Here is a 12,227-nt window from a genome sequence, read left to right as displayed (position 1 = left end):
ATAATAAAATGAAGGTTTGAGAAGAGAGAGGACAGCGAACGTGTGGAGCGGCATCGAGGGTAGGGATGGTAAACGGGCGGGTCGGGGTGCGGATATTCCTCCCTATCTTCATACTCATCTAATATTTTTTAATTTATCATCCGTCCACCACTCATGATGGATACAAATTTTTAAATCCACACTCGCCCACGCGGGTACATTTTTAAATTCATTCCCACACCCACTACCCACTAGCGACATACCCATCTAGACCCGTCTGACAGCAAACTAATGGGATGTTGGAGTTGGTTCTCAGACAGTTCGTGATGGGGTAGCAACGCATGCTTTAATTTGTCAAATGAGTGGCTTTATGAATGTTATGGAGACAGATTGTAGGGAGCATGTAGTCGCAGAGCTAGATTATTGAGTTACTTTCGATGTTAATGTTCATAGTACGCCTAATATGGATTTTGAGGGGCTAAAGAACATGGAAACTGCTGTTTTTGATGTTAATGCATATAATACAACTAATTTGTGTTTGGATGGGCAGTATGGGCTAAAGAACATGGAAAGTGACGTGGTTAGTGGGATTATAGGTTTAATCAAAGAGTCGAATATTTCCCTAATTAAAGATCAGATTAAAGACTAAATATCCTTAATATTTAGTTAAATTATATGTTATATATTATACAATATTAAAATTTATAAATTAGTCTCTAAAATTACACCTAAATTCATAATGGTCCGAAATTTAATAGATATTTGGCTGGGCGGGCGGATGTGGGGCAGGCGGATGCAGGGCGGATGCGGGGTGGGTAATGTCTCAAACCCATTACTCGCCCACCACCCACGACGGGTACCACTTTATAAATCTACATCTGCCCACTACCCGCTAAAATTATACCCATCCCCGTTTCAATTGAACAGATACGATACGAAATCCACAAAACTGTACCCGTTTATCATCCCTAATAGAGAGCGATAAAGGATTTAACTTTGAAACGAGTGTGCTTTGGTTTGGGGTGAAGAGCAGTTGAATCATATATTATTATTTTATTAGGGCGATAAATTTTATGATTTTAGAACGCGCGTAAAATGGCTGCTTAAATCAAAGGTTTTAATCATGGGCTCCCACTGGTTTTTTAGGTGTGTTTATTCGTAAGCAGCTTAAATTCGTCTTGATTAAATTTCGGTCAAATTTGATTTAGATTGAGTTGACTCGAACTTAAGATATTAATAAATTGAGTCAATAAAAATATATCTCGGTTAAATAAGTTCACGAGCAGTTCGTTAATTTTTTATATAATTTTTTAGTAGTTATCTTAAAAGATTATTTTATTCAAAAAATTATTAATTTACTAATAGAAAATAAAAAAATGATAAATTAATAATCTATTAATTTTTTTAAAAACAATAAAAAAATATTAAATTATTAATTAATATTTTACTATACTTAAAAATCATATCCTAATTATTATTTTAATGTATTTGTGGACTATTACTTTAGAGTTTAGGTTTTGAAATTGCTTCACACTCTCTTGATATTTATTTAGGTTAAATTTATTAATTTATGTTTATATTAAACTCTATATAGTATTAGTAGATTTCACCTATAGTTAATAAAATAAGATAAAAATTTCGATGAGCTTAACGAGCAACAAGGTGAGCAACGAACAACGAGCTTAACGAGTACGAGTCGAGTAAAATTTTAATGAACTTAACAAGTAACGAGTCGAGTCAAGCAACGGAATTTTTTAACAAGCACTCTCCAACTCGCAATCGACATCGGTAAACACCCCTAGTGTTTCTATATGCTTATGTATACCACTAAACTACACTAATAGTATTTAAACTATTTATTTTTATTATGTTTTGGTATTTATTTGTTTTCTCAATCATATTTAATATTTAAGTACTAAAAGAAATAAAAATAGTAGTTTAGGTATTCAATGTATAATTAATCTTTTTTTTTCAGTTTAAATAAGCATTTGTCGGTGGGGTTTAACCATAGTTTACTATTTCCACATTAATTAATCTAAAGTATCATCCTCATGGTTTTCTACCTGCCATAGTAGGAGTTTAGGTTGAATGAAACCATAATTTTCAAGGACAACAACCTCACGCCTGGTCCATCCATGATTACCTCAGGATCGGTAGTCGAAAGCAACAGCAGTCTTAAGAGATGAATGCATCAAGAAGTCCGATCAATGAAAAGCCTTGAAAAAGAAACACGTCTACAAATTCCAAACCCAGCATATGTTACATCCATAGGAGATTCTCAAAGAATCATAGAAACAGGACAACAACACGCTGTGAAATGAAAACCACTAAATTAAATGCAGTATTCTACATCCAACTGATGCCCTACCTGCACCTTTGAGAATGAATGCAGGAAAATTTTCCTCCAAGGATGAAGTGCTTCACATTTTCCTTATCAACCATGAGTGTTAACTGCTTCCCATACTAAGCTCCTTGGAACTGAGTTACTCGCTTCCCTTGCCTGCAATGCCGCTGATCGAAGAGTCCCGATCGTCATCGCGTTAGCCTTCCAAAACGACGCTGTATTGTACTGCAACTCGTGTTTCTTGCACAGCTCCTTAACGAATGGGGAAATTTTCCTGAGATGGCACCTAGGTAACCTTGGGAACAAATGGTGCTCGATCTGGAATTGCAGACCACCATGGAACCAGTCCATCCACGGTGAACAAACTATATCGAGTGATCCATCGGTTTGCTTCTCGAACCAATTGTTTCCGCTAGGTGGTCCGACATAAACATTCGATGAGAAATGGTTTAAACAGAATTGAACATGTTGGATTCCAGTTACAGCAAAACTGGCAACCACAAACATCAATCTCTCACCCCAATTAGGCAAACAAGAAACAAGTAGGGGAAACCAAGTCCAGTAAACAAGGATCCCCAAAATCTCTTGATCCCTATATGGCACCTTCCTCTTAGACAACAAAAATATGAAAGATTGTGCAAATAGATTGATCCTAGCAAGACACATTACAGGATAAAATGTCCAGTGCTGGTAGCTGATCAAGACCCTAGAAACAGAATCAAAGTTCATCTTCCTTTCGTAGAAACAAGATGTAAGTGAATGGAAAAGCTTGGAAGATACCGCAAAGAAGGGCATGTGTTGAAGATCTGGATCGAAATCTAGACTGTTACAAGCAATGTGATGAGCATTGTGGTTCCATTTCCACCAACCAATACTGATCCCAGCAAGGCAATTCCCAGTAAGGATCTGAGCAACTCTGTTGAATTTTCTGTTGGACATAACTTGGTAATGCCCAGAATCATGTCCAATCCACCCACTTTGTATCCATGAGAATCCCAGTAACAATCCGGAACAGAGATGCACCATGGTGCTTTTACAACATAAAACACCATAAACACTGGTACAAAACAGCAATGCTATGATGCAAAGCAAAATGCCAGTCCCGTGTTTTTTCTTTTCAAAAAGACCCATTTTTGAAAAATCAGCAGCAAGTTTTCTGAAATCTTTGGAAACTTCCGAGACAGAGTAGTCTTTGAGATGGTACCCAGTGAAGAACTTGTCGAGATATTGCCAAGCTAAGCCTGGATGATAGGCTACAAAGGCATCAGTGGCATCTTGGCCAGCCAGATTCAGCAAGGGAAGTGCTCCTCCAGGGTGGTGTTGACTCCATTCAGTGACATCATAGATCTTTCCCTGTATGGATATCCATAGATCTCCTGGTTTTTTGTGGCTTTCAAGCTCCGCTTGGGAAATATACCTCCTTGACTCTGCCATTGAAGCAAGAAAACAGTAACAAATGAAAGGATCCGACTTTTTAGTGGTTCTCTTCCTTCCTAGGATGTTAAAGGGAGAGTCTTTGCAGTAGTTGTGCAATGATTACGGCATGATAAAGAGAAATGAAGGCTTCTTCTTTCAATGGACCGTGAAAAAGTACTCGGTTTTATTTCTGGTTTTTGGATTTTTGCTTTGCCATCGCCTGTACGAGTTTGATTAAAACTAATGGAGGTGAAACCAATATATAAAGATAAAGAAGCAAAATGAAGAAGCGCCACAGACTAGCTTAACTTAAACGATAAAAAGCTGGGATATCAGAAACTAAAATATCTTGGGTGTAGGATGAAATACAGATTTGAAGGAAAAATTCATACTTTATTTTAACCAATGGCTCTTGCTTAATCAGTGTAATTTTGAATATTAGCTGTAAATTGTAATGTCTCTCGCAAGTGGCATTCATTTTCATAGGAAAAAATTGGGTTTTGGCTCATAAGCCCATACATTGTTAGACGGGGCACTGTTTCTGGATCCAAGTACCAAAAAGCCCGAAAAAATCGGTTCAACACTTCAGAATAGTTTCAGACTTTCAGTAGATAAGAATATCCGTACCTGTCTCTTTTGATTCCTCTCGAAAATGGGATATAAAGAAGCGAAAGTCCCCTCTTTTGTCACTTATCTCATGTCCAGTTTCCACTTTCTAACAACCTCTTCTTCTTGACTTCGTTTCTAAGCTTTATTTCTTTCAAGGTAATTTTTTTTGTTTTTATTTCTTCTTTTGTATGTTTATTATTCCATTGTTGGGTGCTCCATAATGGGTAGTTGTTCTTAAATGAGAAAATTCACTACTTTTAAACCGTTGAGTCTTTAAGATAAATGATTTTTTTTTCAAGTTGGTTACTTGAAGGATCCAGCTATGCTGCTTAAATGCTTGATTTTTTGCCACTAGTATGAAATAGTGTGGAACCCAGATTTTTGTATGAGCTTATAGCTATTGTGGTTGCTAGAATCTTCTTTTTAACACTTTAAATTGCGCTTGAGTTGTGATAAAAATCAATTGTGGAGGTACTATTACGTTCTTATTAGCCTTAACGTCAACACTAACATAACAGTAGATCGTTGAATTTCGATTTTTTGCCCTTTGTAGGAATTACTGTTGAACACAGGATTGAAGCAGATTTCCTTTTAGCCTGAAGCAGATTTCCCTTGGTTTTAGAACTAATTTTGGACCATATTGGTATTTGGCAGGTGCATTTGCCTATTGTTGGTTAGAATCAAACAGTAAAATGGCTCATTTGCTTTCAACTTCTTTATCAGTAAAGATCTCCTCAAGCAACAGACCTTGCGGTCAACCTCTGAATCAGGTTCGAACCACTCTTGCTAGTTCTTTTACCATTAAGACATCCAAGTCGCCCTTCAAAAGGCTTGTTTCAAAAGGAGATAGAACAAGAAAGAGTTGTGTGGTACTTGCAACTGCTGCACCTGTAAGCAAAGAAGTTTCAGCTAATCCCAGGTCCGGTTCTGATGAGTCCCGGAGTGATTCTTCGAAGCCTCAGCGGGTCATGGTTATCGGCGGAGATGGTTACTGTGGTTGGGCTACTGCACTTCACCTGTCCAACAAAGGTTATGAGGTTGCAATCGTTGACAGCCTTGTCCGACGGCTCTTTGACCACCAGCTTGGTCTTGACTCCTTAACTCCCATTTCCTCCATCCATAACCGACTCCGTTGTTGGAAAGCTATCACTGGAAAGACAATTGAACTTTATATCGGTGATATTTGCGACTTTGAATTCTTATCTGAAACCTTCAACTCATTTGAACCTGATGCTGTTGTCCATTTTGGAGAGCAGCGGTCTGCCCCTTATTCGATGATCGATCGATCAAGAGCTTTGTTCACTCAGAAGAATAATGTCATTGGAACGCTTAATGTTCTTTTTGCAATAAAGGAATTTAGAGAAGAGTGCCATCTTGTGAAGCTTGGGACAATGGGAGAGTATGGAACTCCAAACATAGATATTGAAGAGGGTTATATCACAATTACTCACAACGGAAGGACTGATACTTTGCCTTACCCAAAGCAAGCGAGCTCCTTTTATCATCTCAGTAAGGTACATGATTCAAATAATATAGCCTTCACTTGCAAGGCTTGGGGGATCAGAGCCACTGATCTGAATCAAGGAGTGGTTTATGGGGTAAAGACTGATGAGACTTCAATGCACGAACAGCTGTGTAACAGGCTTGATTATGATGGAGTATTCGGAACTGCATTGAATCGGTTTTGTGTCCAGGCTGCTGTTGGTCACCCTCTTACAGTTTACGGAAAAGGAGGCCAGGTGAGCATAGTCTTTCAAATCTCTACTAAAGCATTGATGGCTGGCACATTCCATTTATTATTTGGTTTTCCTGCTTTCATATATAAGTCTTCTTCTCATGTTTTATTTATAAATTCAGACTAGGGGTTACCTTGACATAAGAGACACGGTCCAATGTGTGGAACTTGCCATTGCGAATCCAGCGAAACCTGGTGAATTTCGGGTCTTCAATCAATTCACAGAGCAGTTTTCTGTCAATGAGCTGGCTGCCCTTGTAACAAAAGCAGGAAAGAAGCTTGGACTTGATGTGCAAACCATATCCGTGCCGAATCCAAGAGTTGAGGCAGAGGAACATTATTACAATGCAAAGCATACTAAACTCATTGAGCTTGGGCTCAAACCGCATCTCCTCTCAGACTCTCTTCTTGACTCGTTGCTCAACTTTGCTATCGAGTTCAAGGATCGAGTCGACACAAAACAGATTATGCCCAGTGTTTCTTGGAAAAAAATTGGGGTGAAGCCACAGACTGTGCCGGCTAATTAGGTGGTTGATGATGAGAGGAAGTTCTTGTTTATCTTGTTGTATCTTTCCGCCCTTCATAGATGGTGCTGCAGCCCTTTCGACTTTTCAATGAGAGAGTAATATTGCTTGAGTTCTTGAGTTGTGACATTTGGTGCAGGAACTAGTTTACACCGTGAGCCTGTTTTATATTCATTTGCTTATTAAAGCTTGGTAGGCTGGAAAGTTACTGTAATACATCTGAAACTGAAACAAGTATCCACCATTAGCAGCTGTTTTATATTCATCGGTATTATACGTTAAGTCTTAGCATACAAGTTCCCCGAAATCTTCTGAGCTATTTTCCTCTTCCAGAGGAACATTGAACATCTTTGTAACCTGACAATTTATCAGATTCGAGCTTTGATGAAGTCAACTCTTCATATGATTGTAAATTTCGGGGCATGTTTGCCTTTATGAAGTCGAGCACAACTGTAGCTAACTCATCTTGGTGCGAGGTATACTCATGATCAGCTCCTTCAATAATGTGCAGCTTATGATTTCGAATAAATCTGGCAAATTCCTGGGCATCTTTGGCTGGTACAATTTTGTCCATGGATCCATGAATTGTCAGTACCCTGAAAATAATGGCAATCATGGTTAGAAATTAAAACACAAGTGAGAAATCTGTACCAATAAATAATCACATCTTCAGTGGAAATGCAAACTGTTGAACCTGATATAGATGATGGAGGATCGCAATTAAAAGTATGTTCATAACAGTGCAATTGATCCAGTTGTATCATGAACATCAGAAAGGCAATCAATGCTAGGATTTGTCTAACATGCAATTTTGATCGATTGAAAGACATGCCGCATGAGTATCGGTGGTTAACCGGTCCATCAAACTTTCTAGAGTTACACGACATTCAAACTGTCCTGCAAATTAATGAACAAATACTTGGTTGCAGAGAATAAGTTAACTTCTTTATCACTAAATTGTTGCTTGGAGAGTTGACAACAGAACTTAACAACGTTGGGGAACATGAAGCAGAACACAGTGGCTACCTTTTCTATTCTTAACATCAATAAACCCATTTTGATCGAGTAAAAAATCTTTACCCAATCGACCTTCCATGCCGTTCTCTAGATGGAATCTACCGGAAATGTTGATGACGATGGGTACATCATTGTACCTTGAAGCATAGAGAAGCACCACATTTCCCCCCTGCAAGGACCCCTTTCAGCATTATAGAACTCTAGAAAGAATTGATAAATGAATCAAAACATCAAATTCTCTATAAAAACATAAGAGGATATATGCGAAAGCAATAAAAAACATCCGGCTTGAGAAACCTAGATCATCTGCTGCAAGTTGCCTTTTTTTCCCCAGCAATTATCCCTTTCTCTTTTCATATAAAGTCCGAGTAATAGATTCATATCACAATTGTATGTTGAACAAACCTTTACTGTGGCCAACAATTGCAGTTATTAGACGTTCCTTCTCACGAAAATGTTGAACGACAGCTCGTAAATCCTCAGCTTCTCTGCGGTAGTTACCATACATAAAGGAGCCTTCACTTTCCCTGGAAGACCAACAGCACAAATAACCGTCGTTTGTATCTAAAACATATCACTTGCGGACGTAACATATAAATTCCAGAACATTTTTATCTTCTTACCCATTTCCAGCAAAGCCAAAGCGGAAAGCACTGATTCCCTGTCTTCCCAAAAGCAGTGGCAAGAGTCACCATGGGTATTCGTTCCTGCAAATGGAAATCCAGAACTGTTTTATTGGTCAAATAGATGGATTCGGGATGGATAGAGGAGAATTAGTAGGGCCATCGTTTAAAAAAATAAATTAAATTATAGATATTTATTTTATATTTTTATATTAATAATCTATTTTAATCTTTAAAATATTTTAAGTTTATACAAAATCTTACGTCGATATTTAAATTTTCCCATTTCCAGCACAACATTGATCACTGCAGTGTAATCCATCTTTATTGTTGCTGTTAGCCTGTTACTTGTTCTTGCTGACAATATTCAAACTATCGGTTGCATTTGGATCATTTATAAATCTTGATATAGACAATACTATGTGTACATAAGTGTAAATGTTATAATCTACGAATACATGTAATCTTGAATATATCTTAATTAAGTAATACAATTTATGCACTTATTAATATATGTTTAAAAATGTGTGATGTGATACATGATCTTTAGTTTTATGCAATTGTATACTTTTTTTATTTGATTCAATTTTCAGAAATTTTAAAAGTTGATGTGTTAATGTAATATCATCATGCATTTACATATTATGTAAAAAGATAATTGAACCATAATTAAACTGATAAAAAAATGAAAGAAACTAAATGAGAGCTTAAAAGTTAAAACAATGAAGGTAACGCCGGGGAGAATTATATATATATATCCGGGCATCGATCAGTATATGCGATGCATTATTTAAGATTATTTATCAAAGGAAATGGTAATGCTGCAGTGCTACATCTCTCCAAATTTCTGATCTTCCGATGGAAAACTTAATTAAGAAACCATAACCTAAGCTTGCCATGGCGTTTGACTGTGCTGACTGTGTTGCCCATATGTTGAAGAAGAATATATACGAGGACTGAGACCCTCTAAGTTATGAGGGAAAGCTTTAAGACCCAAGAAATCTCTTGTCAACCCATCATTCCCTCCTATACTGCTACCACTTGCTTTACCTTCATGATCAGTTGTTCTTACTCGAGATTCTTTTGTCTTTGAGAAATCACGGTCGATAGTTTCTTGAAAACCAATGTCGCTTCTTTTGGTGTTCCATATTGCCCCATTCAAAGACTGTTCAAAAGATGAAGACCCCTCAAGCTCACTTGTAGAAGATAAAGAACTCGTCATATCATGGAATTGAGAACTAGGAGCTGCTCCGGCTGGACCAGAGGTGACACTGACAGCAGCTTTATTCCCAAAATATGTCCACCCGCCATGGGTGAACTCACTTCCATGCTCTTCACGTGGGGTCAAACCCAGGCCAAAACCGGACGTAGACGTGGAAAAAGTTTTGGAACCGCTGGTTCCAGACATGTGAACCTGGTGGTGGTGGTGATGATAAGGTACAGATGATTGTAAGGGTTTGCTCATAGTTACACCCATTTGAGCTGCTTTTTGCAGGAGTGCAGTTGCAGACATGTGTGGAGAAGCTGGTTGAGCCCGGAATGGAGGGAGTGAGATAGAAGAACTAGGGTTTTGGCTAGGGTTTTCGTTCTGTGGCAATGTGTGGCCTAAAAGAAATGGTGATGATGAAAGGTTTGTCGAGTGGGGACCAGTCCCAGCTCCTACTCTTGCATTGAAAAGATGATCTTGCTCCCTTCTCACATGGAAGGGATAGCTATGGAGTTGAGGTTGGGGTTGCAGATTGGTCACATTTATATGTGAAACTGAAGAGCCAGGCTGCTGTGAGAGGACAAGTACTGTGTTTGCACCTGCAATTACCCTTGCACTCTCCTCAGCTAAAGCATCGCAAAACGCTCTGTGGGTGATGAAACTGTCCCTCCTGTATCCACAAATACAAGCACAACAAACCAAAAAGAGCAATCAAGAAATGAATCTGATACATATAGCTAGTGGCTCAGTTAATTAAGTTATAGTTATTGTAGACCTGGAGAAAAGGGTTCCACAGTCACATCTATACTCCCTGGTGCCACAAATTTTGGAATGAGCTTTCCAGTCTGATTGAACAGCGTATCGCTTTGAACACTTTTCACATTTCCATTTCTTCTCGCCATGTTTTCTGTAAAAGTGCTTCTTGATCCCCGTGAGGTCCCCAAGAGCCCTAGATGGGTCATGGTGCACACAGTTTGTTTCTGGACACACGTATACCTTCTTCCTCACCACCTCCTTGTTGGTTCTTTGCTTTAGTTTCCATGGCAAGTTATGTCCTCTCCTATGAAGCTGAAGATTCTGGTCTCTCTGAAACCCTTTGTTACATATCTCACACATAAACCTGTTTGTTGCAAGCAGTGACTTGGGAGACAAAGCTATCACTTCAGCATCTGGGTCTGATGACACAAATCCATTAAAAAAAAGGGGGGGGGACTAAAAGAAAGTAGTAAATCTGCTGAATTTATTTTGAAAATTTTAATCAACCTGGGTTGCCTGCAAGATTCCTCTTCTTCTTTGGTAACGGTTCTGGATTTGTTGAAACAAAAGACTGTCGTGGGCACAGTGTACCTGAAGAAGCACTTACATCCATCACAAAATCTTTCACCTCTCCCCTTATATATAGCTCTTCACATGTATATCAACTTCATAATACATGACAAAATGTCCTGAGATCTATATGTTTTTAACCCTATTTTGCTTAAACTTGAATTGAACATGAATGAAAATGACAGAGAGTATAAAGAAAGAGCGACAGGTTCCAAAATGGATTAGCTATCAGAACCTTAAAATGAACTAATATAGCTACTCTCCAAATTCAAGTTACAAAAAAACTAATATCTTTGCTTGCTGTTGATGCTAACACAGAGAAGATCAGTAAACAAACGCCACACAAAAACCTACAAACTGAATAAAGAAATAGAAAAAAAACGTGAGATAGAGAGAGATGTGGGAGAGAAAAAGATTCCTGAGAAGCACTCCACTCATCCAAAACCAGAACCCAAAGCCAGCAGGCTTTGTCACTGAAAGTTACACTTTCTGTCTTTTGTTTTGTTTTCACCTGTCTTATAAACCTGTTATTTACTTTTATATATATATATATATTATTGCCTTTTCACATTAAAAAGTTGACATAAAGTAAACCTAAATGGAAAAAAAAGAGACAGATGATGGATATAAGCAAAGTTGATTACAGGCTTTTTACCATGAAAATGGGCTAAAACAAGTTAGAAAGCAAAACCACTTTTCCCCATGAAAAACTTGCATAAACATGATTGTCTCAGTGATTGAATTACATTTCCGGCAGATATGTATATGCAGCACAACCAATAATCACTTAAATTATTGCTGGTGTGAGAGACAGATAACTGGCTGCAACTTGGCCATAAAACAACATGAAGAGGATAAAGAGTCATCTTCAGGGACTGAAAAAATGTAAGAAATGTCCAAGTTCTTAACGATTAACAAACAGTTTTTTTTCATATATCAATCAAACTTCATTTCACCAAAAAGAAAAGTTACTGCATCAAATCATTGGTGATAAATAATCCGTAACTATACTCTAACAAAGCTGGATGAAGCAATCTTGTTACAGATCAACGGCGACAACCGTTGACATCTACCGGCACAGCGCATCACAACTAATAGAGAAATCAAAGTCTTGAAATGTCGAGCATCAATCAGCAACTCGGGGTATCCTTTGTTGGTGCATTAAATCTCGACAGTAGAGGTGTTTCATATAGTTTTTATATTTCATTATATTACTAAATTGATATAAAAATTAATAGGATAATATATTATTAATTATTATGTAATTATAACAGTAATATTAATCAAAATTAATTTAATAGAATAAAATCATCTCAATATTAAAATAAATTTTATTTTCGTACTAATTACATTTATTATTTTAGTTTGAATATCACTTAACTAAAAACATAATTTTACATCATTTGCTTTGGATTGATAATCGATGGTTGACATTTGTTTTCTTTTT

The 12,227-nt window shown here is 37.5% G+C and overlaps 3 protein-coding genes and 1 pseudogene across 3 annotated transcripts; 1 reads left to right on the top strand and 3 right to left on the bottom strand.

Moving 5' to 3' along the window:
- Nucleotides 1-2,166: 2,166 nt before the first annotated feature.
- LOC120156831 (acyl-lipid (9-3)-desaturase-like) lies at nucleotides 2,167-3,929 on the bottom strand. Its single transcript, XM_039168089.1, has one exon. It carries the CDS (start codon nucleotides 3,755-3,757, stop codon nucleotides 2,414-2,416), a length of 1,344 nt encoding a protein of 447 aa, XP_039024020.1. The 5' UTR covers nucleotides 3,758-3,929; the 3' UTR covers nucleotides 2,167-2,413.
- A 447-nt stretch (nucleotides 3,930-4,376) lies between these two features.
- LOC120156830 (UDP-sulfoquinovose synthase, chloroplastic-like) lies at nucleotides 4,377-6,719 on the top strand. Its single transcript, XM_039168088.1, has 3 exons — nucleotides 4,377-4,504; nucleotides 5,003-6,087; nucleotides 6,206-6,719. Exons 2-3 carry the CDS (start codon nucleotides 5,041-5,043, stop codon nucleotides 6,608-6,610), a joined length of 1,452 nt encoding a protein of 483 aa, XP_039024019.1. The 5' UTR covers nucleotides 4,377-4,504; nucleotides 5,003-5,040; the 3' UTR covers nucleotides 6,611-6,719.
- Nucleotides 6,720-6,873: 154 nt separating this feature from the next.
- LOC120157236 lies at nucleotides 6,874-8,569 on the bottom strand (annotated as a pseudogene).
- Nucleotides 8,570-9,133: 564 nt separating this feature from the next.
- On the bottom strand, nucleotides 9,134-10,851 carry LOC120157235 (protein indeterminate-domain 12-like). Its single transcript, XM_039168439.1, has 4 exons — nucleotides 10,718-10,851; nucleotides 10,230-10,629; nucleotides 9,911-10,124; nucleotides 9,134-9,880 (listed from the first exon to the last, which is right to left on the bottom strand). The coding sequence occupies exons 1-4, from the start codon at nucleotides 10,821-10,823 to the stop codon at nucleotides 9,134-9,136; spliced, it is 1,467 nt and encodes a 488-aa protein (XP_039024370.1). The 5' UTR covers nucleotides 10,824-10,851.
- Between the last annotated feature and the right edge of the window lie 1,376 nt (nucleotides 10,852-12,227).

Source organism: Hibiscus syriacus, unplaced genomic scaffold, assembly GCF_006381635.1.
Source record: "Hibiscus syriacus cultivar Baekdansim isolate YM2019G1 unplaced genomic scaffold, ASM638163v2 tig00111238_pilon, whole genome shotgun sequence".
Classification (NCBI taxonomy): Eukaryota; Viridiplantae; Streptophyta; class Magnoliopsida; order Malvales; family Malvaceae; genus Hibiscus; species Hibiscus syriacus.
The sequence above is the reverse complement of the archived record's forward strand: the minus strand, read 5'-3'. Positions and strand labels throughout refer to the sequence as shown.